The sequence below is a fragment of the Lemur catta genome, chromosome 20, assembly GCF_020740605.2.
Source record: "Lemur catta isolate mLemCat1 chromosome 20, mLemCat1.pri, whole genome shotgun sequence".
Taxonomy (NCBI): domain Eukaryota; kingdom Metazoa; phylum Chordata; class Mammalia; order Primates; family Lemuridae; genus Lemur; species Lemur catta.
Window position 1 is genome coordinate 18655752 of NC_059147.1, and position 26544 is coordinate 18682295.

General features: G+C 44.1%; 1 protein-coding gene and 1 long non-coding RNA gene across 2 annotated transcripts; one reads left to right on the plus strand and one right to left on the minus strand.

Moving 5' to 3' along the window:
* The first annotated feature begins 3561 nt into the window (after positions 1-3561).
* Positions 3562-20522, plus strand: DDX19B (DEAD-box helicase 19B). Its single transcript, XM_045533971.1, has 12 exons — positions 3562-3758; positions 9977-10025; positions 11190-11243; positions 12253-12388; positions 13095-13187; positions 13972-14074; positions 14622-14736; positions 17262-17439; positions 17794-18031; positions 19000-19162; positions 19666-19857; positions 20219-20522. The coding sequence occupies exons 1-12, from the start codon at positions 3702-3704 to the stop codon at positions 20278-20280; spliced, it is 1440 nt and encodes a 479-aa protein (XP_045389927.1). The 5' UTR covers positions 3562-3701; the 3' UTR covers positions 20281-20522.
* On the minus strand, positions 19090-20283 carry LOC123625446. The gene is made up of 3 exons (XR_006730504.1): positions 19599-20283; positions 19330-19471; positions 19090-19209 (listed from the first exon to the last, which is right to left on the minus strand). It is a non-coding gene; the product is annotated as an uncharacterized LOC123625446 (long non-coding RNA).
* Positions 20523-26544: the final 6022 nt, after the last annotated feature.

A 26544-nucleotide genomic window follows, 5' to 3' on the forward strand; every position in this document is an offset into this window, starting at 1 on the left:
GATGATATTTTTCTGTGATATTTTTCTCTTGTAAATAATGTCAACAAGATGCTAGAGGCCGGGCGCAGTGGCTCACGCCTGTAATCCTAGCACTCTGGGAGGCCGAGGCGGGTGGATCGCTCGAGGTCAGGAGTTGGAGACCAGCCTGAGCAAGAGTGAGACCCTGTCTCTACTAAAAATAGAAAGTAATTATCTAGCCAACTAAAATATATATAGAAAAAATTAGCCGGGCATGGTGGCGCATGCTTGTAGTCCCAGCTACTCGGGAGGCTGAGGCAGTAGGATTGCTTAAGCCCAGGAGTTTGAGGTTGCTGTGAGCTAGGCTGATGCCATGGCACTCACTCTAGCCAGGGCAACAAAGTGACACTCTGTCTCAAAAAAAAAAAAACAAGATGCTAGAAAGAAAGCGATCTTAATGTAAGATACAATTATGTTTTATAGGAAACTCATGGCAAGTTCTTAATTTATTCTAGGCTAAGCAAATAGGCCTATAGGTGAGAGTTGGAGCCTAGGAGTTGGAGTACAGAGGCTGGGCAACATTGAGAGACACTCCCTCACAAAAAATAAAATAAAACTACCTTGCACAAGGTAAGTTTTGAGAGACAGGTCTCCCTATATTGCACATTAAGAGAAATTGTAATTGAGGCCTAAAAGTCACATTCTTCTATGATTATCCGTGTACACACGACCTGCTCTCCAAAAGAACATTTGTTGAGCATCACCCTTGGATATGAGGAAGATAAAGGGGCTCAAGATAGTACAACTAACATATTTAAGGAGGTTGTAGTTTTAGATTCTAACTCTCCCATGGCACCTTTCCTACTTTTAGCATCTATAAAATGGGCTTAGAATGCTCATTTGTTTGCTACAAGGTCAAACAGGGATGGCTGAATACTTGTTTTGAGAGCCTCTAAGGGAACATTTCAATTGAGCATATCAGTATCATTTTTTGCCTAATGTAGTGCTTTCCATACCATAAGGTGCTATAGGTATTGGGCAGGATCTTAAAATGCTGATGCTGACTTAATAGGCCTGGGGTGGGACCTGAGATCCCGCATTTCTAATAGTCCGGCAGGTGATATCTATGCTCCTGAGAGATTACACTTGGAATACCTGGGGCCTAGACACAAAGATGCGGTCTCTGCACCTATTCAGATGCAGATAAAACGCATGCCTCATCTATTTGTTCACCAAATGAGTGACTATGTGTTAGTCCCTGTAGATCAACATTAAGAAAAGCTGACGCTGCCCTGCCCTCATGGAGGTCCCAGCAAGAAATGACAAAGCTTAATAAACAAAAGCGCCCTCCGCTGGGGAGACTAGCGCTGGTGTTTGGCCCCAGAGTCCGTGGGGCGCATGCCCGGGGGGCGGTAGCGTCCACGCAGCTGATTGGCTGGCGGGAGCGGCTCCCAGGTCTCCGCGCTCCAGGCTGGGGCTGGGCCAGGCTGGCGGTTGGAGGCGAGTAACCGCCATGCTGAGCCGCGATGGCCGGGGCTGCTGGCCGTGTCCGAGGCCGCGTCCTGCGTCGATTTCCGCTTGCCCTGCCTGTGGGCGCCGTGAGTATCTGTGAGGGTGGTAACGACCCCACATTTCGGTATCTTCGTCGCCCCTACTCTTGGGGAGAGGAATAATAGTAATAGGTGGTATGTATCGAGCCTTCGCCATAGGCCAGGCGCTGGGCCCGAGGCCTTAGTCTAGTGATCCCATAGAACCTTACAGCTGTGAGGTCGGTACTTAACTGTTTCAGAGGAACCTGAGACTGCCTGAGGTCACGTGGGAGTAAATGCAGGAGGCTGCATTCAAGTCCCTGTGTTCTTATTCCCCTAACACTCTTCTCTCCACGTCCCACCTTGGAAACCAGGTTCCTTCGCGGGAGTGTCACACTGAGCAGGTATATTGGGGGCGGACGACGCAGAGTCTAGAATCCTCATGTTGATTTGTAAGGTTTTTCTAATAGAAAAAGTAACACACGCTAAAGGTTTGTGCAGGAAGGAAAACACCAAGTTCAGGATAGTTGCTGGCTCTTGGGATGAGTAGGCAGAGGCCTTCAATTGAATCTTAATTGTTTTATTTCTTAAGCCCTGTGGTGGCGATCTAAGTGTTTGTTATATTATTCCCTTTCTTGTTTGTCCGAAGTACAATTTTAAAAGGAAAACATGTATATGGGAAATAATTTCAGAGGATAATGTGTACACAGAAAGGAAGTCTTCTCCCACCCCAGCCTTCTGGCCCTTAGCAGAAGCAGCCACATTTAGTTGTGTGTGTATCTTACGGATTTTCTATAGAGAATACAATTATACAAGTGAGTTCGGGGTTTGGGGGCGTTGGTTTGTTTACTCAAATGAAGCCTATTATATACAGTCATGCCTCTTGGGTGATTTACTTTTTAGCCTCTTTAAACTTTTTTAGAAAATTTACTAGCTGCCTTTAGCCTGTGAAACAATATAAATTATCTGGCAAATATTCCCTGGGTTGCTTCTAACTTGATGAGATGTTGGTCGTGGCTCACCAGGCTGTTTGCCTTTTTCTTTTTTGCACATCCTCACCTGTAAGGCCAAAAACAACAAAAACCTGTTACCCAGTTAGCCCCCTAAGGGTGCCGGAGAAAAGAATCATAGCAAGTAGAGCATGCCCTGGAACTGCTCCCTTCCTCAAAACGTTTTTACCCATACAGTACAGGTAAAATGACACATAGAGCCCATCCTTGCTTGCAGTTAACTTACTGTAGTGGAATATTGGCAAAATGAGTGAAGTTGGTGCCTGTGACATTAAACTCTTTCTCCTCAATGTCATCACTGATGTCTCAGTGTATTGGCTTCCTCCTGAGCAATAGGCAGTGAACCTGATTGGGCTGTAACAGCTGTTTCACTTCATCCTTATTTTACCCCTACAAACAGCCCAAGATGTTTCTTCGTTTTTAAAATTTTCTCAATTACACAGCCCTTACATAGTAGAGCTGTGATTCTAACCCAGGCACAGCTAACTCTGGATGTCATGCATTTGCTCTCATTAAGCTGGCCCTTTTCATCGATCTCTTAGCGACCTCTTCATTCCTTCCTGCCTATTGACAGTTCCCCCAGGAACTGTGTCTGCTTAGTTCCACACCCTGCTTGCTCTTTCTTGTCTCTGGTGCTCTAACTGGAACACTTTGCCCTAGCACCTTCCTTGAGTATCTTCAGAACTAAATTCCTGTAAGTGATACTGCCACATTTTGACAGCGTTGATTGCCAAACCTGAACATTTTAAATTACCAACCTGAAAAGTGAAACAACTTTCTGCTTGTTTTTTGCATTTTAGTGACTATCTGTAATGTTTTCTGTTTTGATATATTCAATCTAGATGAGCATGTTCTATGCCACTGCGCTGGGCGGGAACGTGATTTTGTTCTTTGGAGAGCCAGTTGGGCAGACCTTAGGCATTTTAAGATAACTACCTCAGTTTGATAAGCCAGCGCTGTGCGGCGACGAGGAGTGGGAATCTGAGGACAACGGAAGCGACAGCCCAGATGGGGCCAGGGGCGGCCCGGCGGGCTCGGGCTCCTACGTCACTGGGCGCGCCGCTTCCGGTCCCCAGAGCTGTAGCGGAAGACCTCTCCCTCGGTGGGGACCGAGCCGGGCTGGCTGCGACCCCCGAGAGCCCAAGATCGCCCCGTGCCATCTGGCGAGTCAGCCGTCGCGAGCGTCTCCCTCGCGTCCGCGACCATGGCCACTGACTCGTGGGCCCTGGCAGTGGACGAGCAGGAAGCGGCGGCCGAGTCGGTGAGTCGGCTTCCGCCGTAAAAGGCTCAGGGGACCAGAGACTTGGTCCCTGGGAAAAGATGCTGCCTAGGTTGGTCAGGGCCGGGTTGAGGAGAGAGGGGGAGGATAGGGATGGAACCCGGACCCTGAGCGGCTTTGTTTTTCCATCTGCCTTTGCGTTGCTTAAGTGCAGGTGAGTGCTCCTGCCGGTAAAGCACGCGGCCCCCTGCCTGTACTCCTGGAACCAGGACTGGTTTTAGATGGCACTTGCCACTCTGTACCGTAATCACTTTTTTAGGTGCCATTCTCCACCTCTGCATTCTGAGCTGCTTGTGGTCAGGGACCATGTCTTTATTCATATTTGTGTGCCTTCTCAGCTTGCTCGGGGTGATGAATGGTGGAGCCCCTAGGTTTGGCAGTCAGTAAATCCTCTCCTGATCTGCTTAACTTTGTTCTTTTTTCTGGACCTGATACATGGTAACCAAGACAGGTACTAAACGTTACTATGTAGAATTAATTTCTTCCCCTAAGCAATTTTAAGTCCTAGTAGAGCTTTGAACCTCCTTCTGTTAGTACTTATTTCTATGAATTCCTCGAGAACAAGGACTTTGTCTTATTTTTTTATAAATGATAAAAAAATAATATATACACATATTTTAAAGAGTTAAATAGTTTTAAAAACAGTGGTTCCCACCAATTTTTTTCCTCCCCAGAAGCAACTGCTTTTTCCTCTTGAAACTGATTGACAGTATTTACCTCCTTTTTCCTTAAATAACATGCTTGCTTTGCTCCTTCTTGAATTCTCAGTTTCAGGTGTTTGTTGATTTTCATTCTTTTTCCTCCATTCCTTCCCCTACCACACATGCACACTCTTCATACCCCTATCTTTTCATAATAATGTAATTATAGTTAGATCAGTATTTTGTGTTTATGAATGTACTCATGAATACTTTATATAAAACCTATTTTACTTGGAATTTAATTGCCGTGTGTTTTTGCTTCATGTTTTTTGTATGTATTACCAATGTAGTCTCAGACTCTCTGCCAGTCGTCTATCTCAGATGTTCAGGTATATCAAGTATTCTGTCAATTCCATCTCTCCCAGGCCTTTTAGTGTGCTTCAAATTGGACCAAGCCAGGTGTGGTGGCTTTTGCCTTGTAATCCAGCTACTCAGGAAGCTGAGGCAGGAGGATCCAGTGAGCCTAAGAGTTCAACATCAGCCTGGGCAGCATAGCAGGACCCTGTCTCAAAAAAATAAATAAGTTGGACTCATTACCCCTATGTTTAGAGCACAGTTCATTTTGGGAGGTGAAGGGGAACATGGCACATTTGCTTTCAACCTCATTCTGGGGATACCTTGCTCCTTTCTGTTGCGTTGGATTCCTTCGTCTCTGTATCCCCACTTTTCATCTTTCTTTGTTTATTCCTTATTTTGGTGCAGCCATCTGTCAGCTTTCTGGAAGTATATGGGAAGTAAATTTTTTAAAAAGTATTGCATGTCTAAAAAAAATATATTTTGCCCTTTAATTTGGATAACAGTTTGGCTAGGTGTAGAACTGTAGAATGGAAATTATTTTTTTTTTTGGACAGAGTCTTGGTCTCTTGCCAGGGCTAGAGTGCAGTGGCATCATAATAGCTCACTGCAACCTCAAACTCCTGGGCTCAAGTGATCCTCCAGCCTCAGCCTCCCGAGTAGCTGGGACTACAGGCACATGCCACCACATCCAGGTAATTTTTTCTGTTTTTAGTGGAGATGGGGTCTCACTCTTGGTCAGGATGGTCTCCAACTCCTGAGCTTGAGCAATCCTCCTGCCTTGGCCTCCCAGTGTGCTAGGATTACAGGCGTGAGCCACTGTGCCTGGCCTAAATCTTTCTTCTTATGCTTCAAATTCCTTTCTTAAGTAGCTTTTGAATAAAATGAAGTGTAATTGTCTAGTTCCCAGTTGCTTTAATGTCTTAAAAACTAAAATATTAAATGTGGACATTATAAAAACAGGGCTTTGGGCAATTTGGAAAAGGTGGGAGTTGTTATTTTTTTTGCCTTTTGGTTAGTTTTCTGGGTTTCAAAATGGTTTCCAGTGAAGTTACAAGAGAAATTGTTTTCTCCTTTTTGATTCAAATAGAGCTAAGGAAGGTATTGGAACTGTGCTTTCAACTTAGTTTTAGCATTCAGTTCACTGACACTACAGTGGGTAACACAAACTTCAGTGCTGCTTTTGTGTTACAGGTTTTGAGATCCTTACAGCCAAGTGAGGGCTAAGTAGTTTTTAGATTCTGCTGGAACCTTTTCACAGTTAATACATTTGTAATCAACATCTATTGGTTTCATTTACATTGTTACTACCAACTTTTCCTACATACTTTATTTTACGCTACAAATTGTTCAACTGTTAACTTCCAGTTGCACAATGTCAACAAAACAAGGATCCTTTTTTTTTTTTTGAGGCAGAGTCTCACTCTGTTGCCTGGGCTAGAGTGCTGTGGCGTCAGCCTAGCTCACAGCGACCTCAAACTCCTGGGCTCAAGTGATCCTCCTGCCTCAGCCTCTGGAGTAGCTGAGACTACAGGCATGCGCCACCATGCCCAGCTAATTTTTTCTATATATATTTTTAGCTGTCCATATAATATTTCTTTCTATTTTTAGTTGAGACGGGGTCTCGCTCTTGCTCAGGATGGTCTCCAACTCCTGAGCTCAAACAATCCGCCTGCCGGCCTCCCAGAGTGCTAGGATTACAGGTGTGAGCCACCGCGCCTGGCCCATAAAACAAGGATCCTTTAAAGCAAGCTGGGTGGTTCCAGCAAGGAGGCTGAGGTAGGAGGAGGATCACTTGAACCCAGGAATTGACCAGCCTGGGGAACATAGCAAGACCCCCTTCTCAAAAAAAGTGACCTTTATCATTGATTGTCTTTTTATTGTTGAATATTAACGTGTTTTATAGTAATGGATATTTATGCCTCATTTGTACTTCATTAACTGATTTATACTTCAGCCTTGTGATTTACATTAGCTAGTAATTATCACCATAGGAATGAGTGCTATTAATTGCCAATAAGTCAGTCTCTCTCTTTCTCATTCATTGTCTCACTCTCTCAACATCCCGAGTACTAGACTTAACAGGACGTGTGGGAGTGCTTTGGTGATGACTAAAACATATTGAGCATCTACTGTATTTCATGTACTGTGCTGGTGGCTTCATATATATTATGTTGGTGTCGTGTTCTCTATCCTTCAGAATTAATGAAGGATTTTTACTGCTTTGTGGTGATTTCCTTTACTTCTTTAAAATCAGTTTTTTTCTTGCCAATCTGTCCAATATGTTTCCATCTGCTTCTCCCCTCCCAAACACCAAAGCAACAGAAACTATCGGTTTCCATGAGTAGAAGTGGGGCTCTTCTGTTCCCAACTAACCACCCATTACAACAACAGTTTTTTTGTTTCTCCCTTCCCACTGTCAATGGAAGAGAAGCCAAACTCTATAAAATAATTTAAAGAATTTTATTCTGAGCCAAATTTGAGGACCATGACCTGGAGCCACACCCAGGAAGCCTTGAGCAAGTGGACTCGCTGTGGTTGGGTTACAGTGTGGTTTTATACATTTTAGGGAAACTGGGATTCAACATGAAGTCTTAAATCAATACATGGAAGGCATACATTGGTTTGGCCCAAAAAGGTGGGCCAGCTCAAAGGGCAGGGGGGCTTATAGGTTATAAGTGGGTTTAAAGACTCTTTGACTTGTAGTTGGTTAAAAAATGAAGCTTTGTTTAAAGGCTTGCAATGTTTTTACATAAGGAAGCCTGTTAATCAGAGAGAGGCCACCTGACATATTGTGTAAATTGAGGACCTGCACGTTTGTCTTACACAGCCTTAGGCCTGTTAATGAGTTACAAAGGATATCTACAAGAAGGGAGGGAGGCATGATGAGGCATGTCTGACCTCCCTCCTCATGTCAGGTAATCCAATTTTAGGGTATCCCCTTGGCCAAGAAGGGGTCCATTCACTCAGCCAGTGGAGGGGAGCCTTAAGATTTTATTTTAGTTCACACTACCCTCCTTCCTCTTTCCCTTGTTCTTGGACTTAGAGGGACAACAGAAATGAACCTCAAGACATAAAGAAGCTGGTGGTATTTGGGAAAAAAAGAATCATTTGTGGTGATTTTCATCGTTTACCATTTAGTAGATGATGTCTTAGGTCCCACTTAATATGTTATGACTAGAGCACCTGCTTTGTACTAGGTCCAAAGAGCAGTTAAAAATCGAAATATTGTGGGCTGGGCACCGTAGGTCACACCTATAGTCCCAGCAACTTGGGTGGCTGAGGCTGAGGCAGGAGGATCACTTGAGCCCAGGAGTTGGAGGTTGCAGTGAGGTATGATGAGGCCACTGCACTCTAGCCCAGGCAACAGAGTGAGACTCTGTCTCAAAAGAAAGAAAGGGAGAGAGAGAGAGAAGAGGGGAGAGAAGGGGAGGGTAAGAAAAGAAAGGAAAGAAAAGAAGGCTTACGCTTGTAATCCCAATGCTTTGGAAGGCCGAGGTAGAATTACTTGAGCCCAGGAGACCACGCTGGGCAACATAGTGAAACCACAGCTCTACAAAAAAAAAATTTTAAATTAGCCTGTAGTCCTAACTACTATGGAGGCTGAGGCAGAAAGATCACTTGAGCCCAGGAGTTTGAGACTGCAGTGAGCTCTGATCCTGCCCCTGCACTCCAGCCTGGGTGACAGAATGAGACTCTATCTCCTCTCTTCCTCCCCAAAATCTGCTGTTTTTTTTTTTTTGGTTTGTTTGGTTTTTTTTTGAGACAGAGTCTCGCTCTGTTTCCTGGGCTAGAGTGAGTGCCATGGCGTCAGCCTAGCTCACAGCAACCTCAAACTCCTGGGCTCAAGCGATCCTACTGCCTCAGCCTCCCGAGTAGCTGGGACTACAGGCATGCACCACCATGCCCGGCTAATTTTTTCTATATATATACATATTTTAGTTGGCCAGATAATTTCTTTCTATTTTTAGTAGAGACGGGGGTCTCGCTCTTGCTCAGGCTGGTCTCGAACTCCTGACCTCGAGCAATCCACCCACCTCGGCCTCTCAGAGTGCTAGGATTACAGGATTACAGGCGTGAGCCACCATGCCCGGCCAAAATCTGCTGTTATTAAGGTGTTGGAATAGAGGAGATTAGTCCTGCCAGGATATCCCGAATTTATAATACTTGATCAAAGTCCTAATAATTTTTTTTTTTTTTTGAGACAGAGTCTCACTGTCTTGCCTGGGCTAGAGTGCCGTGGCATCAGCCTAGCTCACAGCAACCTCACACTCCTGGGCTCAAGCAGTCCAACTGCCTCAGCCTCCCGGGTAGCTGGGACTACAGGCACTCGCCACCGTACCCGGCTAATTTTTTCTTTTTTTTATTTTTACTTGTTATGGCTAATTTCTTTGTATTTATAGTAGAGACGGGTTCTCACTCTTGCTCAGGCTGGTCTTGAACTCCTGAGCTCAAGCAATCCTCCTGCCTCAGCCTCCCAGAGTGGTAGGATTACAGGCATGAGCCACTGCGCCCAGCAAAGTCCTAAATAATTCTTTCTTTGAAATGTCTCTCTAATCTCTCTTCCTTTCTATTCCTACTTCATCCTGGTGGATGTTTTGATTACACAGTGTGCCTTGGTGCTCCAGGCTGTTCTCAATTAAACTATTAGACACCCAGCAATAAACCAACTTGGAGGGAAAAAGGCAACGTGACTGTGAGGATGCATGTCAGCATGCTGTGGTCCTGTGGCTCAAACATACTCCGCAACAGAACTGCTTCTTACCCCCACATGCTTTTCGCTGCAGTCTGCCCTACTCAGTGTTTTCTGTCTAAAGTGTGACTGCATTTTTCAAAATCTTTTTAAATTCCTCTTGTTTGGAATATGAGAGAATGACAGCTGTGATGATATTTCACTGAGAGTTTCTATTTAGGATATTAAGCAAACTCACAAATTATAATTCTCAGAATTGTAAATAGAAAGTATAGATGTTGAGCTGTGTAATCTTTTTTTTCCTACTGCTGTATTTATGGAATATTTTGTTTATTCTCTTTCAAACATGCGGTAAACAAAAGGATTCCAGTAGAACAACGTAATAAGTTGGTCCAAATGAATACACCTTAAGAGTGGCTCCTTCTTCCCCAGCTTCAGTAGGGAGGCTCTGTTAATTTAAAGTCTTTTAAGTGATTTTCCTGACACTTTCCCCCCCCATATTCTCCATTTAGTTGAGCAACTTGCATCTTAAGGAAGAGAAAATCAAACCAGATGCCAATGGTAAGTAACTAAAAGCTAGTTTGAAAATAAATGTGATTTCCTTTAGTATTTCTGTTGTGGCATAATGATTGTCTGGAAAAAACTGTGTCTGTACTAGGCAGGGGGCTGTGAGACAGCAGCAGTCATTTGATTTGGGAATCAACAAACCAGATTGTATGACCGAAGTGTTTTTAATGTAAGACTGAGGATACCTATTTGGTTTATAAAATATTAAATTTATTACTAACCATGGGACTATGTTGACAAAGATTATTATTATTATTTTTTTAAATGTCCCTTAAGGCCAGGGGCAGTGGCTTACGCCCATAATCCTAGCACTTTGGAAGGCTGAGATGGGAGGATTGCTCGAGGCCAGGAGTTTGAGACCTGCCTGAGCAACATAGACCCCCATTTCCACAAGAAGTAGAAAAATCAGCCAGGCATGGTGGCACATACTTGTAGTCCCAGCTACTTGGGAGGCTGAAGCAGGAGGATCACTTGAGCCCAGCCCAGGAGTTTCAGGCTACAGTGAGCTATGATGACACCACTGCATTTTAGTCTGGGTGACAGAGTGAGACCCTGTCTCAAAAATAAATGAATAAGTTCCTCAGTTTGGGAGGAGATAGACAAAATCTGAGCAACCTGAGAGTTTAGCTATTCTAATTATTCTGAGATCCTATCTATCAAAAGTTTAAGATTTCCATTAAATTTTTGTTAATGTACTTAGTATTACAGGGGGGAAATAGAACTACAACATTGTTTGACTATAAATTTGTATTAATAATTTATATGCATAGAATTTTAATGGCATTATTGTGTTCACATATTGATAAAATCTGATTTGCATAGATACTCCTGTGGAGCATCAAGGTGGTTTCTGATTATTGACTGCTCCAATCATCTTTCTATAATATTTCAGAAATATTGATTATGTGAGGGGAATAAACATTTGTTTTTGAGGTAGGGTGAGGGCACCTGAAATAGGAAGGAACTGAAACATAAGCAACAATGTCTCATACTTCTGTTTATTTAGGGCATATAAAATGTTTTTGTCAGTGGCTTGGTTTCCTCATTTATTTTTTGCTCCCCAGGCCTTTGCACTTCTAGTGTCATAGAATTTGAATTATCCCAGCTGTTGGGTATGAGATGTGATTTTCAATGATGGCCACTTTGTGTCTGATAAAGGTGCTGTTGTCAAGACCAATGCTAATGAGGAGAAGACAGATGAAGAAGAGAAAGGTAACACAGCCTCAGAGCTATGTAAATAAACTTCTACATCCTAAGAAAATGGATTGTTACAGGCTTCATTTTTATACCCAACTTGGCTTGACTTTAATAGGAGTAACTGCTAGTATAAAAGTTGGCATAAATAGTTAATAAGTGAAGGAATTCTAATATTTACATTTTAGAGAAATTTTACGTTGAACAACTAAACAATTGAACAGTTGTATAGAACATTATAAAAGAAATTTTAAATTTCATCTCCACTGTCTAATAAAATTAAGCTTAATGAGCCAGGCATGGTGGCTCACACCTGTAATTCTAGCACTCTCGGAGGTAGAGGCGCCAGGATTGCTTGAGCTCAGGAGTTTGAGAACAACCTGAGCAAGAGCGGGACCCTGTCTCCACAAAAAATAGAAAATTTAACTGGGCATAGTGGTGCATGCCTGTAGACCCAGCTATTAGGAAGGCTGAGGCAGGAGAGTCGCTCAAGCCCAGGAGTTTGAGGTTGCAGTGAGCAACCACTGCACTCTAGCCCAGATGACAGAGCAAGACTCTGTTTCAATCAATAAATAAAATTAAGCTTAATGATATTTTGACACATTTAACATGGATGACAAGATGTGAACAGCTTATACAGTGTCAAGATACAGGCTTTGTTAATTCCTGGGTTTTTTTTCATTGTGATGTGTTCGTTAAGCTTGTAATTTTAAGTTTATATTACAGAGTGCAAATTGGGGAGTAAATATTTGGGTCTAGATAGGAGAAATAGAAAACCTCAGGAAAGGAGGGCTGTTAGAGTTCTGGGGAAGAATAGGAGGCCCACATGGGTGATGTGAGTATCATAACCTTTCTCTTTAATAATAACTGTTTTAATTATATTTTTAAGTTAAAATTATGTACCTTGAATTAGAAATTTCAGTACCAATAAATGTTATTACTTAAATGCAGATGGCAGTTGAATTCAGGTGAACTCATGGTGGATTTCTTGGACTTTTAAAAATCTCTGTTCTCTTTTTCCTAACAGAGGACCGAGCTGCCCAGTCCTTACTCAACAAGCTGATCAGAAGCAACCTTGTTGACAACACAAACCAAGTGGAAGTCCTGCAGCGGGATCCAAACTCCCCCCTCTACTCAGTGAAGTCTTTTGAAGAGCTTCGGCTGTGAGTGTTTGTTTACTTTCAGACTCCCCTTTATGTTTCCTTTTTTTTTTCTTTTTGTCAGCTGAAACTACTGTCCCCTTGTTATTAGATAGAGATGATAGGCCTGTTATACAGATTTTTTCATCACAGCAGAACATTTTTAGGTAATACAAGTTTTATAAAAAAAAATTTAGCTGCTTTGGGATATTAATTAAATTTTCCAGGTAAGGCTGGGCGCGGTGGCTCACACCTGTAATCCTAACACTCTGGGAGGCCGAGGCGGGAGGATCGCTTGAGGTCAGGAGTTCGAGGCCAGCCTGAGCAAGAGTGAGACCCCGTCTCTACTAAAAATAGAAAGAAATCATATGGACACCTAAAACTATATATAGAAAAAAATTAGCTGGGCATGGTGGCGCATGCCTGTAGTCCCAGCTACTCGGGAGGCTGAGGCAGAAGGATTGCTTGAGCCCAGGAGTTTGAAGTTGCTGTGAGCTAGGCTGACGCCATGGCACTCTAGCCTGGGCAACAGAGCAAGACTCTGTCTTAAAAAAAAAAAAAAATTCCAGGTAAAAGCTTTAGCTTCATTCACACATTGTGTTCAGTTCAGCACAGCTCAGTTATTGTTGGTTATAAACTATATGTAATGGTAAAAAAGAAAAAAATCTTACTAGTATTTTGCTGCTTTCTTCAACCAAAGAGACTATGAATTTTATCTCTGTTTTTCTAGGAAACCACAGCTTCTCCAGGGAGTCTATGCCATGGGTTTCAACCGTCCATCTAAGATACAAGAGAATGCTTTGCCTTTGATGCTTGCAGAACCGTATGTATCCTGATACAACTCTATTTCATTTTTAATTTTCTATTTTTGAAAACCTATTTTTTTGAGACAGTCTCACTCTGTTGCCCGGGCTAGAGTGCCATGGTGTCAGCCTGCAAGGGACAGTTACTAGGGTGGTTTTCTGGTGCAGTGTTTCTCTCACATTCATAGGCATATGAATCTCATAGGGCCTTATTAAAATGGAGATTCTGATCTCAGTTGTGAAGTTCACCATTTCTAATGAGCTTTTAGGCGATGCTAATGCTGCTGGTTTCAGATGGAATTTTGAGTAATAAGGTTCTAGAGCATGATGAACTTTTTATAAAAATTAATCCCTATTATATGTGATTATGTAAAATTTTACTGAATATAATCCTAAATCCTCAAATTTCTTTTTCTATTTGTCTAAAAATAGATATATCAGGTCTGTATTTTCTCAAAGTTTTCTTTGTTCTGTGTCATAATAATGACATTTTTCTAGATGGATAATGCCTTCTTTTAAGCTTTGAACTTTGAGCAGAGAAATGATGTGAGCTGACTCACATTTTAAAAGAATCACTGGTTGCTGGGTACAGAATAGATAAAAGATATGGAGTACTTCAAATCTCACCAGAAATCTCCTCTCTAGAGTGCTCTGTACTTGTGAAGCAAGCATTTATAACTCTGCTACAGAATCCAATGTTTCCTTCTATATTTTGAATACTCATTTTTAAGCTTTATTCTCCATTTTTATAAGCTAAAATGTTACCTGAGATTTAAGCTCCTAACAGTTTGTTTTCTTGTGCAGTCCACAGAACTTAATTGCCCAGTCTCAGTCTGGCACTGGTAAAACTGCTGCCTTTGTGTTGGCCATGCTCAGCCACGTAGAACCTGCAAATAAATACCCCCAGGTAAGGACTTGGTGAGTTTTCTAATGTATAGATAAGAAGAGGAATTTCATTTGATGGTTTAAAAGCCAAGTTATGTGTAACTATTTACACAAACTAGAACTCCTTAAATTGAGCATTAACAATATGGTTGATCTTCCAGTAGCAATAAAAATCCGGTTTCTTTTGCCATGGTTTGCCAGTTCTTGGCCAGGCTTGGCTCCTTTACTTGCAGGAAAAAAACCTCCTTATCTGCAACTATCATCCATTAGAAAGTTCAGAGAACTTTCTGAGTAAGTGAAGAGGAAGGTAGTCTCCAGTTAGAATTTCAGTTCCTTGCTCATTGGTGGATTGTGTATTCTGGTAGCCAGTAGCTGTTTTCAAGTGTCTTTACCCAACCTGAGTTCTGACCCCTAAGAATTCTAGCTTATGACTCTCAAATGGTGTACACTTCAATTTTTATATTCTTTCCTTCAGCTTCCACTGGAGGAATGACTGAGTCCTAATGGTAACTTCCCTTTGCAAAAGACCTATTATCTTGAATTCTCATTCTGTACTTTTTCCCTACCAGTGTCTGTGCCTCTCCCCAACGTATGAACTTGCCCTTCAAACGGGAAAAGTGATTGAACAGATGGGAAAATTTTACCCCGAACTGAAGCTAGCTTATGCTGTTCGAGGCAATAAATGTGAGTATGTGATCCTAAATCATTAACTTAATTACTTCTTTTTTATTTTAGAAAATTTCAAAACATACCCATTAATTAAAATAACATGATAAGCACATGTATGCTCTCCACATAGATTCAAAAACTTAACATTTTGCCATTTATATGTATATATTTTTGTTGAGCTATTTAAAGGTAAATTGCAGACGTTGTAACTCTTTATCCCCAAATATTACAGCATGCATCTCATAAGGACATTCTTTGACATATCCCTGATACCCTTATCACAACCAAGAAAATTAACAAATTCCCTAGGATAACTAATATCCAGTTTACTTTCATTCTTCCTTAGTTGTCCCCAAAGTGTTTCTTTATAACTGTTTTGTTTTTGAACCAAGATCGAATCAGTGTTTATGGCTTGCATTTGGTTGTTACAGGTCTTTGTTTCTTTCAATCTAGAATTCTCCCCCTACCATTTTCCTTCCCTATTACATTTGACATTTTGGACAGACCAGACCAGTTGCTTATAAATGTTCTACATTCTGAATTTGTTTAATTGCCTAATTTCTTCTCTTCATTAGAAGAACAAAAACATAGAATGTTCATGGTGATTGATTCCAGGGATTTATTTTGTTATTCTTTTTTTATTATTTTTCTACATGAGTTTGTTTTATCATTAACATTATTTAAATAATTTGGCTGGGCGTGATGGCTCATGCCTGTAATCCTAGCACTCTGGGAGGCCGAGGCGGGAGGATTGCTTGAACTCAGGAGTTCGAGACCAGCCTGAGCAAGAGTGGGACCCCATCTCTACCAAAAATAGAAAGAAATTTGGCTGGGCAACTAAAAATATAAAAAATTAGCTGGGCGTAGTGGTGCATGCCTATAGTCCCAGCTACTTGGAAGGCTGAGGCAGGAGGGTTGCTTGAGCCCCCAGGAGTTGGGGTTGCTGTGAGCTAAGCTGATACCGCAGCACTCTACCAGGAAACAGAGCAAGACTCTTTCTCAAAAAAAACCAAAAACAAAGCAACAACAACAACAAACATTATTTAAGTAATTTTTTTAATTTTTTAATTTTTTTTTTTTTTGATTGTTTTGAGACAGGGTTGCCTGGGCTACGGTGCAATGGCACAATCATAGTTCACTGCAGCCTCAAACTCCTTGGCTCAAGTGATCTTCCTGCCTCAGCCTCCTGAGTAACTGGGACTACAGGCAAGTTCCAACACATCCAGCTAATTTTTTCTTTTTTGTAGAGGCGGGTTCTCGCTATGTAGCCCAGGCTGGTCTCAAACTCCTGGCCTCCAGCAATCCTCCTGCCTCACTCAGTGAGGATCTTATAATTCTCAAAGTGCTAGGATTACAGGCATGAGCCACTGTGCCTGGCAGGTTTAAGTAATTTTAAAAGTGTTATTGGAAGTTTGGTTGAGTTTTATGGATCTTTAAAATAAACATGACTATGTGACTCACAGAAATCAATTTTATGTACGACATCCTGATGCCAGCTTGAGGTCAGTTCTGAAGAGAAAAGTAAATAAGATAATGAAACTTACTAGAAGATAATCATAAGACACTTAAAATTTTGCAATTTGGATTTGAGTTAGAAGGCCAGAGAATTCTCAATAATTTTTTTGTGGGAGGCAATAATTGGTTTGTTTAACTGAAGTCAGAAGCAGCATTCTTGTTAGCTTTGAATTGACCCAGCATTTATGTTTGGGCAAAATTTTGTCTGTGACTAGAGGAAGTTTGTGTGTGTCTGGTTAAGGTTATAATTCTCTCAAGGGACAAAAAAGCAAATCACTATCCCACCTGACTCAAAAGAAAAGCCAAATCTTGGTGCAGTGGTGCACACTTGTAGTCGCAGATACGCAAGAGGCTGAGGTGGAAGGATCGCTCGAGCCCAGGAGTTTGAGTACACCCTGACAGCATAGCGAGACCCCCCCCCCATCTCTAAAAAAACCAATAAAAAAGGAACAGCCAAGTTCTTTTCAGTTTCAGACTGCACAGGGCTGAGAATGGGCAATTGTCTGCTAGGCCTGTTTAGGTAAGCACATTTTTTAAGAAGGCAGTTTGTGTTTCTTTCAAAAGATAAAGCTTTCCATAATAAATACTATTTAATGACTTGGGCAGGGGGAAAATAAAGGCAACTGCCATATTTGAAATATATGGCAGGATAGCAGAGGGGCAGAGTGCATCGGAAAGATAAAAGCTTTGAAAAAGTCTGCTAGTGAGGAATTGTAGTCCTAGTCTACATGGAATGGTTTTGACAAGAGAAAAATAAGAGTGTACTTCAGAGAGAATTCGATGATCAAAGAGAATGAAAAAAATCCTACTGAAGAGGTTTTTGTTTTCTCATTGTTTGTATCTTAGCATTTTTGTCTGTTTTTGTGTCCACTAAACACTGTAGTGATATCCTAACCTTTCCTTGTGATAATAACGCAAACAGCAAAACATTTACATTAAAATACACAACAACTTTAGTATTTCTCAGAGAGGAGAGCTGGCTTTGTCTTTGAAATACCCACGGAAAATGTCTTGGGTCTCCACAGTGGAAAGGGGTCAAAAGATCAGTGAGCAGATTGTCATCGGCACCCCTGGGACCGTGCTAGACTGGTGCTCCAAGCTCAAGTTCATCGACCCCAAGAAGATCAAGGTGTTTGTTCTGGATGAGGCCGACGTGATGATAGCTACTCAGGGCCACCAGGATCAGAGCATCCGCATCCAGAGGTAGGAATCCCGAGCAGGGAGGAACTCCCTCCCGATGTGGGGCATCTTCTGCCTTTGCTCCCTTTAATACGCCCCCTTCTCGCCTCTGTCGAGTTCTTCAGTCTCGTACTTTCTGCAGCATTAGTTTGCTGGGCCATTTCCATGTTGGCACTGACCATACGCCCTCCCAGCCTGGCTCGAGGGAGGAGACCTGAGGACTCTCCCCCAGCCCTGTGCCCGCCCAGGTCTGCTGCTCCTCCTCCCCGAGAGGCTCCTTCCTGGGGACCCAGACCACCCAGGCTAGGGCGGCCGTGCACCTGCTCGGTCTGCCGAAAACCGCAGGGTGGTGCCAGATGCCCGGGCCTTACCTTGCAGGATGCTGCCCAGGAACTGCCAGATGCTGCTATTCTCTGCCACCTTTGAAGACTCTGTGTGGAAGTTTGCCCAGAAAGTGGTCCCGGACCCAAACGTTATCAAACTGAAGCGTGAGGAGGAGACCCTGGACACCATCAAGCAGTACTATGTCCTGTGCAATAGCAGAGACGAGAAGTTCCAGGCCTTGTGCAACCTCTACGGGGCCATCACGATTGCTCAAGCCATGATCTTCTGCCATGTGAGTAGCTGCAGCAGCAGCAGGAGGCCTGCTGGGGTTGCCCTGCACACACACCACGCCCAGCCCCACCCCTCCTCCACTCCCCCAGCTTCCCCTCAGCGCTGAGGAGGACCAGATTCCCGCTGGGTGACATGGAGAGAGACGAAGTGATGAATCACCTCCACCTGTACCCAGCATAGTTTCCTCTCATTGTAATGACTTGTAAGGAGAAGACTTGGTGAAGAACTGAACATTCTATGATCCTACTTCTTACTGATTATTAGGGGAAAAAAAAACTAATATTTGATGAAATAATTTTTAAATATTAAGAATATAGGCCAGGCGCGGTGGCTCACGCCTGTAATCCTAGCACTCTGGGAGGCCGAGGCAGGCAGATTGTTTGAGCTCAGGAGTTGAGACCAGCCTGAGCAAGAGCGAGACCCTGTCTCTACTAAAAATAGAAAGAAATCATATGGACAGCTAAAAATATATATAGAAAAATTAGCCGGGCATGTGCCTATAGTCCCAGCTCTGCAGGAGGCAGAGACCAGAGGATTGCATGAGCCTAGGAGTTCAGGGCCAGCCTGGGTAATATAGTGATACCATGTCTCTTTAAAAAGTAAAAATTAAAAAAAAGTTGCACTCTGCAGTCTCTGCAAAAAAAAAATTAAAAAGAGGGAGAAAAAAGATTTTTTTAAATATTAAAAAACAAACTTAAAAAAAAGGATATAGACTATTTAGGAATGAAGATCTTTGGCTCAGACCACATTCTTCCTAAATGAAAAACTAAGAGCTGTTAAGTAATTTATCCAAAAAGAAAAAAAATCACGTGGCTAAAATCCTATTTGAGAAATTTTAAGCCTAACCTGCTGACTGAACTCAGCAGGGCCTTCATGCATTTTAATAGTGACAAGCCACTTTTTTGCAGGTATCTTCATTTTGTCTTTTTTAAGAGGTTTCTTTATTTAAAACAATTCTTTTCATTCCAGACCCGCAAAACGGCTAGCTGGCTGGCAGCGGAGCTCTCAACAGAAGGCCACCAAGTGGCTCTGCTGAGTGGCGAAATGATGGTGGAGCAGAGGGCTGCAGTGATTGAGCGCTTCCGAGAGGGCAAAGAGAAAGTTCTGGTGACCACCAATGTGTGTGCCCGCGGTGAGCAGACAGTGTGTTTTTGTCTGCTAGGCTCAGGGTCCCAGGCCCTGTTCGGGAGAGAAATCCTTGTTTATATAATAGAAATCTGTCTGTGGGAGATTCATGGGGTTGGTGGTGAGATTTCTTTCTAAGAGAGAGTATTTGGATTTTGCAAGTTAAGAACTTACACAGAAGCCAGGAGTCTGCCTTGTGGAAGGAAACGTACGGGCATCTGACTGGTAGAGGATGGAGTCTGCTCTTCCTGGGCACCCAGCTCCAGATACTTGTGCCTACCAGAGGCTTTCTCACTGCTGCCATAATTCACTGCACCTGCCAAGGTTCTGCTCTTGCTCTCTGGATTCTGCTACGTCAGTATGTGTCTTCTCTTGTACCCAGTTCCCAGAGTTGGCATGTCCTAGACTCTCTCTCCACCCAGACTTGATCTGCGTTGACCTACCTGTGGACAATGATGGTTTTTGTCTGCCGTCCTCAGTCCTCTGTGTTTCCCACTCTCCTTCACGCAGGCATCGACGTGGAACAAGTCTCTGTCGTCATCAACTTTGATCTTCCCGTGGACAAGGACGGGAACCCGGACAACGAGACCTACCTGCACCGGATCGGACGCACCGGCCGCTTTGGCAAGAGGGGCCTGGCCGTGAACATGGTGGACAGCAAGCACAGCATGAACATCCTGAACCGGATCCAGGAGCATTTTAGTGAGTCCCTGGGAGGGTCCGCGGCCCAGCACCCTTTCCTGAGGAGCAGGGCTTGGGAAAGGGGCAGGTTTTCCTGTAGCCCCGAGAGAGGCCGTTGTCCCTGAGCACACGCCGCCCCCCCCCCCCCCCCCCCCGCACCTTTCCTACTGTATGGAAGTGCTCAGGGAGCACACCCGGAGGGTTCAGGGGGCAGGGACTCAAATGGCACTGCCCCCGTGGCTCTGACTGTTGCCGTCAGTGACCGGGGCCCTATTGCCCCTGCTCAGGCACTGGGAGCCTTTGGGGCTACGTGAAGGCTGCTATGGCCCGAGGTGTGGATGTGCCTAGGCAGGGCAGAGACCTGTGTATTTTTTCCCCCCAGATAAGAAGATAGAAAGATTGGACACAGATGATTTGGACGAGATTGAGAAAATAGCCAACTGAGAAGCTCCATCAGTCACAGGTGCCCGCCCTGGTGCTGCCCCTCTCTGCAAGACAGGTGCTTTCTCAGCACAGGCCTGGACAGTCATCACGACGACAAAGGCAGAAATAGAAAGAAACTGCCTACCTCATTTCAAATTACGTTTGGACTTGACCAAAATTTGTGCAAGTGATGGGGGATGGTAGAAAAAATTTGTTTACACAACTTCGGAAGATTAGGCATGAATACACAGAAATTTACCTTTTGGAAATTCCGCCTTTTTTTTTTTGGCCAGCGTTTCCCCCCACATCATCATGCCGTTCTAGATGCTGTGAGGAATTACTTCCCTAGGATGGCCTGTGGCAGTTGCTGCCTGCTCTCTGGCTTGGAGTGTACAGGCCAGCCTCCGGCCTGTGTGGAAGTGACAGTATAGAGGTGAAGAGGGAACAGAGAGAGGCCCCAAGTAGGATAGGTGTGTCAGCCCAGCCATGATGTTTGGTGTATGGCACGAGGCAACAGAGGAGGCCTGTGAGCTGCTGCTTTGGACTTGGAGTGGGACAACTCATCTGAGTATTGCCAGCACCTGTGTCCCAGTGCCCACAGCAGGAAGGGATTTGCTAAGCATGGACCAGAATGCCAGCCTCTTAGACCTTTGCGTGTGGGTTTGTGTCACAGGACCATGACCTGTTCTCAGCAGGTGCAGTCTGCATATAGTGCACGTCTGATTATTAGTGGGTCCTTTGCTTGTGCTTGAGCAAGTTCTGGGGAGAAGTCATCATTGAGAATTAGCAGTGGCCCTAGCTTGCCACAAAACCTGGTCTCATGGGCACTTGCAGCATCCTTTCTACATCCTTAACATCGCTTGACCCCGTAGTAGCCCCAAGCAAATAAAAGGTGATCTGAGGTTTGGATCCTCAATGAAAATTGTGGTTTCAAGTCTCGAATGGCCAGCCTCAAGGTACTTCCAGACATGGTCAGCAGTAGTCACAAATTCTTGCTTTGTCTCCAAATCCTAGAAGGCAAGTTTTGTCAGAGCTGGGGATGATTTAAGATACTTGGCATCTTTTTTTTTTTTTTTAAGAGATGGAGTCTCCAACTCCTGGGCTCAAACAATCCTCCCGGCTCAGCCTCCCTAGTGTCTGGGATTATAGGCATGAGTCACTGCACCCAGCTCAGCTTCGTGATTGTAAAGGGATTCTGAACGTCTTTGTTCACAGTGGTTGGAATACAAATAGATACAACTAAGGGACTAGATGGACTATAGCCATTCATCTATCCAAGGCAAGAGTGTCACCAAGGCCTTTGCTCCATCCTTCCTTGGCATCTTTATGCAGAATAATCAGAGCAAACAACAGTAATGGACACTTCCTCATATTTGGCCCAGGTTGTTGGTACCCACAGAGTGACAGCAAAGATGAGATGCAACTGAATTGCAAGAGCAGTTGAAACCCCAGCCAAAAGGAGTCGTCTTCAGCTCTTTGGCCTTGACACAGAGTGGCCACTTTATCTAGGACCTGGAAGAGGAATTTTATGTGATGAGAACTATTCTGATCCCACATCTTCATTGTAGGCATTTCTATGTTTTAGGGCCAGATCTGTCTCCTGGGAAGGGAAGGGGCCAATGTCAGCCTCCAGGTGGTTTCCTTAATCTGACATTACAAAGAGATCAACAGACTGCCAGTTCTGCCACTTTACCTTGGTGTTGGGTACTAGACTATGCTTCTGGTCTACTGTGACATGTCTTAGAATTCTTATAAGAAGAGAAGAAATTTCTTTTTAAGCTTCTGATCAGTTAACTTGAGAGAAGAAATTTTTATGCTCTCCTTCCCCCAAAGTCCTGTGGACCAACCATGAACTTACTGAAAACAAGAGCAATAATTAAAGAAGTAAAGACTCTTCATTAGATCACAGGCTGACCACAGCGCCGCCTTCTCCTCACAGCACATACAACCTATCTGCTGTTGTAGCCCCCGGTCTGAGAAGGCAAATGGGAAGGGGAGTGCTGCAGACTCTTCAACTGTAGGAGGAAATGGGTATCTGGTAGGAGCATAGATCAACAGTTCGTAATCTGGGGTCTCAGACCTCTAAGAATTCATTGGATGGGTGTCATGGAGTCAGTGAAGTATATGCAGTAGTTTGAGTTATAAATTCATTTTCCTGGGGAGAGTCCCAAAGGAGTATGTGTCTTTTAAAAAGGTAAGACCCACTGTTGTGGATGGCTCTGGAAAGTCACCCCAGTATCACTGCAATTCATATTTCCTCACAGTCCGTATTCATTACTGCCAGCGCCTGGCTCCCTGGGCCGTGGCTGCCTCTGTGCTCTCTGAGCAGCTTAGAGAGATCAGGGATGTAGAAATTTATTGATCTTGGGGAACCTTGGTCCTGAGGGATTCTTTTCCTGACTTTAGTAAGTTCTTATGTATGAAATGATAAACTGCACTAGAACATAGAGTTTTGAAAAAGGAAATTTTGGTCCAATGGAAAGTTCTGGATATGTTCGTTATCTATAAACAGTGGATTTTATTGGGGGTTTTGTGTGTGTGTGTGTGTGTCATTCATTGGTTGTATGCATAAGAACTAATCAGTTGGTGTATTCCTTATTGATGTTAACTGAAGTGTTCATGTTACTAAGACATCATTAATGAGTATGAGAAGGAAACAGCATAGTTTTGGTTGCTGTTATTAGTTATCATATGTAAGTGGAGAGGCTAGTTAGGACCTGATATTACTATTTTATTTCAGAGTTGACATTGCTCCAACATGAGCAGTTGAGATGTCTCCATGGGCCAAAAGCCCTGCTCAATTGCCAGAGGGCTGCTCAGGTTCCTTTTTTCCTGCTGGTAAACCGGGGATGCAGGCTCACTAAAGAAAGAAGCCAGATGGCAGTGAATACAAAGTCCTTATATTGTAAGTAGAAATAGAACTTGGAGATAGGTCTTCTCTTTGTTGCTTCCATTTCTTATTTCTTATTTAACATGAAGGCTATTTCATAGGAAGTGTCAGCAGTATCCAGAAGGTAGTGGTCTCTGAGGTTAGAGAAGGTTTCATGAAGGAATGGTGTTTTCTTATAAGAGAAAAGCAGGATTCCAAATGATAAGAAAAGTGCCCTAGGCAGGGGAAAGGCATAAGAATAAAGCCAGTTTGCCAGGATAAACAGTGTGCTAGAAGGGTAGTGAGATGAACAGTCTGGTCATGTAGGCAGAAAATGAAGGTAGAAAACAAAGGTTTGGTTGTTTAAATGTTGTCTTAGTCCATTTGTGCTGCTATAACAAAATCCCAGAGACTGGGTAATTTATAAAGAACCTCATGGTTCCAAAGGTTGGGAAGTCCAAGATGGAGGCACTGGCAGATGGGTGTCTGGTGAGGGGTGCTGTCTGCTTCCAAGATGGTGGCTCTGGAGTGGAAACTGTGTCCTCATGAGGTAGAAGAGACAGAAGGGCAAAAGAGCACTCCCTTCATAAGGCTCTTTCATAAGGGTCCCAATCCCATTCAACTTAATACTGTTGTACTGGGGATTAAGTTTCAACATGAATTTTGGTGGGGACAGCATCATTCAAACCATAACAAATGGTATTTGGACTTAGTAGTAAGTTGTCAGATTGTTAAATCACAGGAAGGAAGTGATGAAATTGTTTTTTGGGGAAATTGGCCTAGTGGAGATACATGGATATACTGGAGGTGGAAAAGGCTGGCAGCTAAGAAGTCAGATTATTGTACCAGTCCCGTCACACAGCAAGTGCTGAGATATCATTGCTTGTATTGAGAACATAGAAGGAATGTGCTGGAGGGAGGTTGTAGAGGAGGAGTGGTAGGCTTTTACACTTTGTTGTTGTTATTCCAAAAAGGATTTGTGGCTCTCGAAAATTAGACTCACTGTACAAAATAATTCTGGGAAGAAGCCCACAAAGAAGGTTTGGAAAGAACAGATGGCATCAAGGTAGAGTCTCATACACAGTATTTATGATGTCAGGTTTGTCACCTTTGCCAGAAGGGACAGACTCCATTCTTTCACCAACACCAACTAAGCTTTTGTGGGCTTCAAGGACCCTCTTCAGATTTCTCTTGGTCCTGGACATAGGCATCAGATTCTTGGGAACCCCTGCAGTTTACATGACTTGCTTTTCTCCTTGAGAATAAAGGTCCCTTATTCTGTTGCCTGCCTCAGGTTGCAGCCTCTTCCCAAAATGACACAGTGGAGGTGAGGGCAACCTGAGGGGCTGGTGCTGAGTGCCTCCATGCTCCCCTAATCTAATTTGACCCCCAGAACAGCTGTAAACACCTACTGGGAAGTTAGAGGCCACGGTGGGTGGGAGGTGTTGGATGGCTCTAGGCGGGTTAGAAACCGTTCTGGTGTTACACTCAGCAGGGTAAGGGGCTTTCCACAGTAGTTAGTTGTGAAATGGGGGATGGGAGTAGGTGGAGGAAAAGAAGGTTAGAGGAGCCAGGTGCAGTGACTCATGCCTCTCACCCCAGCTATTTGGGAGGCTGAGGCAGGAGAATTGCTTGAGCTCAGGAGTTCAAGGCATCAGTGAGCTATCATTACACCAGTGCACTCTAGCCTGGGTGACAGAGCAAGACCCCATCTCTTAAAAAATTTTTTTAAATGTTAGAGGAAGCCTAACAGTGGTGGCTCTCTGGGGTGTCAGCTGCTCAGATGAGACACTTTTCCCCTCTGCCTTAGCCATATCTCATAGGCAGGTGGGGGTTGGGGAGCAGACCCTTCATGTGGCCCTGCAGCCCTGGACTATGGCCAGCTTTTGCTGGAGGGGGTTGGGGTGGAAGGGAGGGTGTCTAGACAGAACTCTCCTGGAAGTACTACTGAACATTTTGTGAGTCTTTACACTGTTCTGTTGCATCCTCATCCACATGCTGCCAGCATCCTTGGAATTCCCCAGCTGAAGAATAGCCAAATGGTCTGAGGTTTTTAGCTTATCCTTGAGAACAAACCTCCCTCTGCCTAGACTGGAAAAGACACGTGTGACCCCTGGTCAGATCGTGTGGCCGAGTATGCCAGGTTCATTGTTCTCTGGTCTATGGATTTTCCTCTCAGACAGCAATAGCTGCTAAATTTGCACCTAACACCAATGCCATTTGAGTTCAGGTTTAACGACAGGCCCGGTGCCAATGTTCAGGCATTGCTTTGTTAATTTCTAAAACATGTAGGATTATGCCAAGTTAAACATTCTATTCATCTGATTTCACATTTAACATCAGGGGAATGGACAACTTCAGAAAAAGCTGAAGTGCCTCTAGGCCCGTGGCTCTTTCTGGTTAACTCCCTCACACTTTCAAGCCCATCATCCCCCTTAGCTGTCAGCAGATGATCCCCCTATTGGGGGAAAAAAAACAGACACCCCTCCCCCAGCATAAAGAAACTCCCTCAGCCTCTCAACCACCAGACCTTCCTCCCTGGCACCTAACCTCACTCCCTCCTGTCATGATGGGAGATGCAGCCTTGTTCTTCAGCTTCTCTGTCAGTCCACTAGATTCCTTCTTGCCCTTTAAGGGCTTGCTCCATCCACTGCCCTCATATTTCCACCCTTTCCCACCCCGTCAGCTCTTCTCACTGTTAAGATGTTCGTACCTGATGACTGAAATGCAACCCTCCCTCTGTTCCTCATCCTGCCGTGGCTCCTTGATGGCCAGAGTCTTGTGAGAGCTGCTTCTCTGTCCTGAGTCCCCCCACTCTTCCCTCTGCGGTCTGACTTCTGCCCCACCGCTCCCTTCAAGTCGGCTTCAGCGGGGACACTGAGGACCTGCATGTTCCTAGCGCGGAAACCACTTTTTAGTTGCTCGCATTTGCCTTCTCAGTAGCATTTCACATTGTGGACAGGCCCTTTCTCCAGCCACCGTCTGGAGAGTAAGTGACACACCTCACTTCCTGCTCTTCCTTCTCTCTGGCTCCTTTGAAGTCTCCTTGGCAGACTCCTCCATTCACCTCTTAAATGTGCCCCTTCCTCACGGCTCTGTCTTGGGCCAGTTCAGACTCTCTGCCACAGGCAATCTGGTTCATTCCTGTGGCTTCGTCGGCTCCCAGAAATACAGCAAGACCTGATTGTTGAGCTCCAGGGTCATAGAAACAACTGTGCGCATGGCACTTGCGCCTGGGATGTCTTCTTGGAGTTCTCTGCTCCACGTGTTTAACACTGAGCCCTTCTTACACCGCCAGCGCTTCAGAAGCCCGGGCGCTGCTCCCACCGTTTCCTCCGACTTTCCCGTGCAAAGTGGCGTTACAATTAATTGTCTGTTGCTCAAGTCAGGAACCTCGGATTCATCGTGAATCTTCC

What these genes read in the sequence shown, in the direction of transcription:
- DDX19B (XM_045533971.1), top strand. Translation starts at nt 3,702, where the DNA reads ATGGCCACTGACTCGTGGGCCCTGGCAGTGGACGAGCAGGAAGCGGCG. An exon ending in CTGCAAATAAATACCCCCAG is followed by an intron (nt 14,075 to 14,621) that starts GTAAGGACTTGG and finishes TTTCCCTACCAG; the next exon opens with TGTCTGTGCCTCTCCCCAAC. An exon ending in CACCAATGTGTGTGCCCGCG is followed by an intron (nt 19,163 to 19,665) that starts GTGAGCAGACAG and finishes TCCTTCACGCAG; the next exon opens with GCATCGACGTGGAACAAGTC.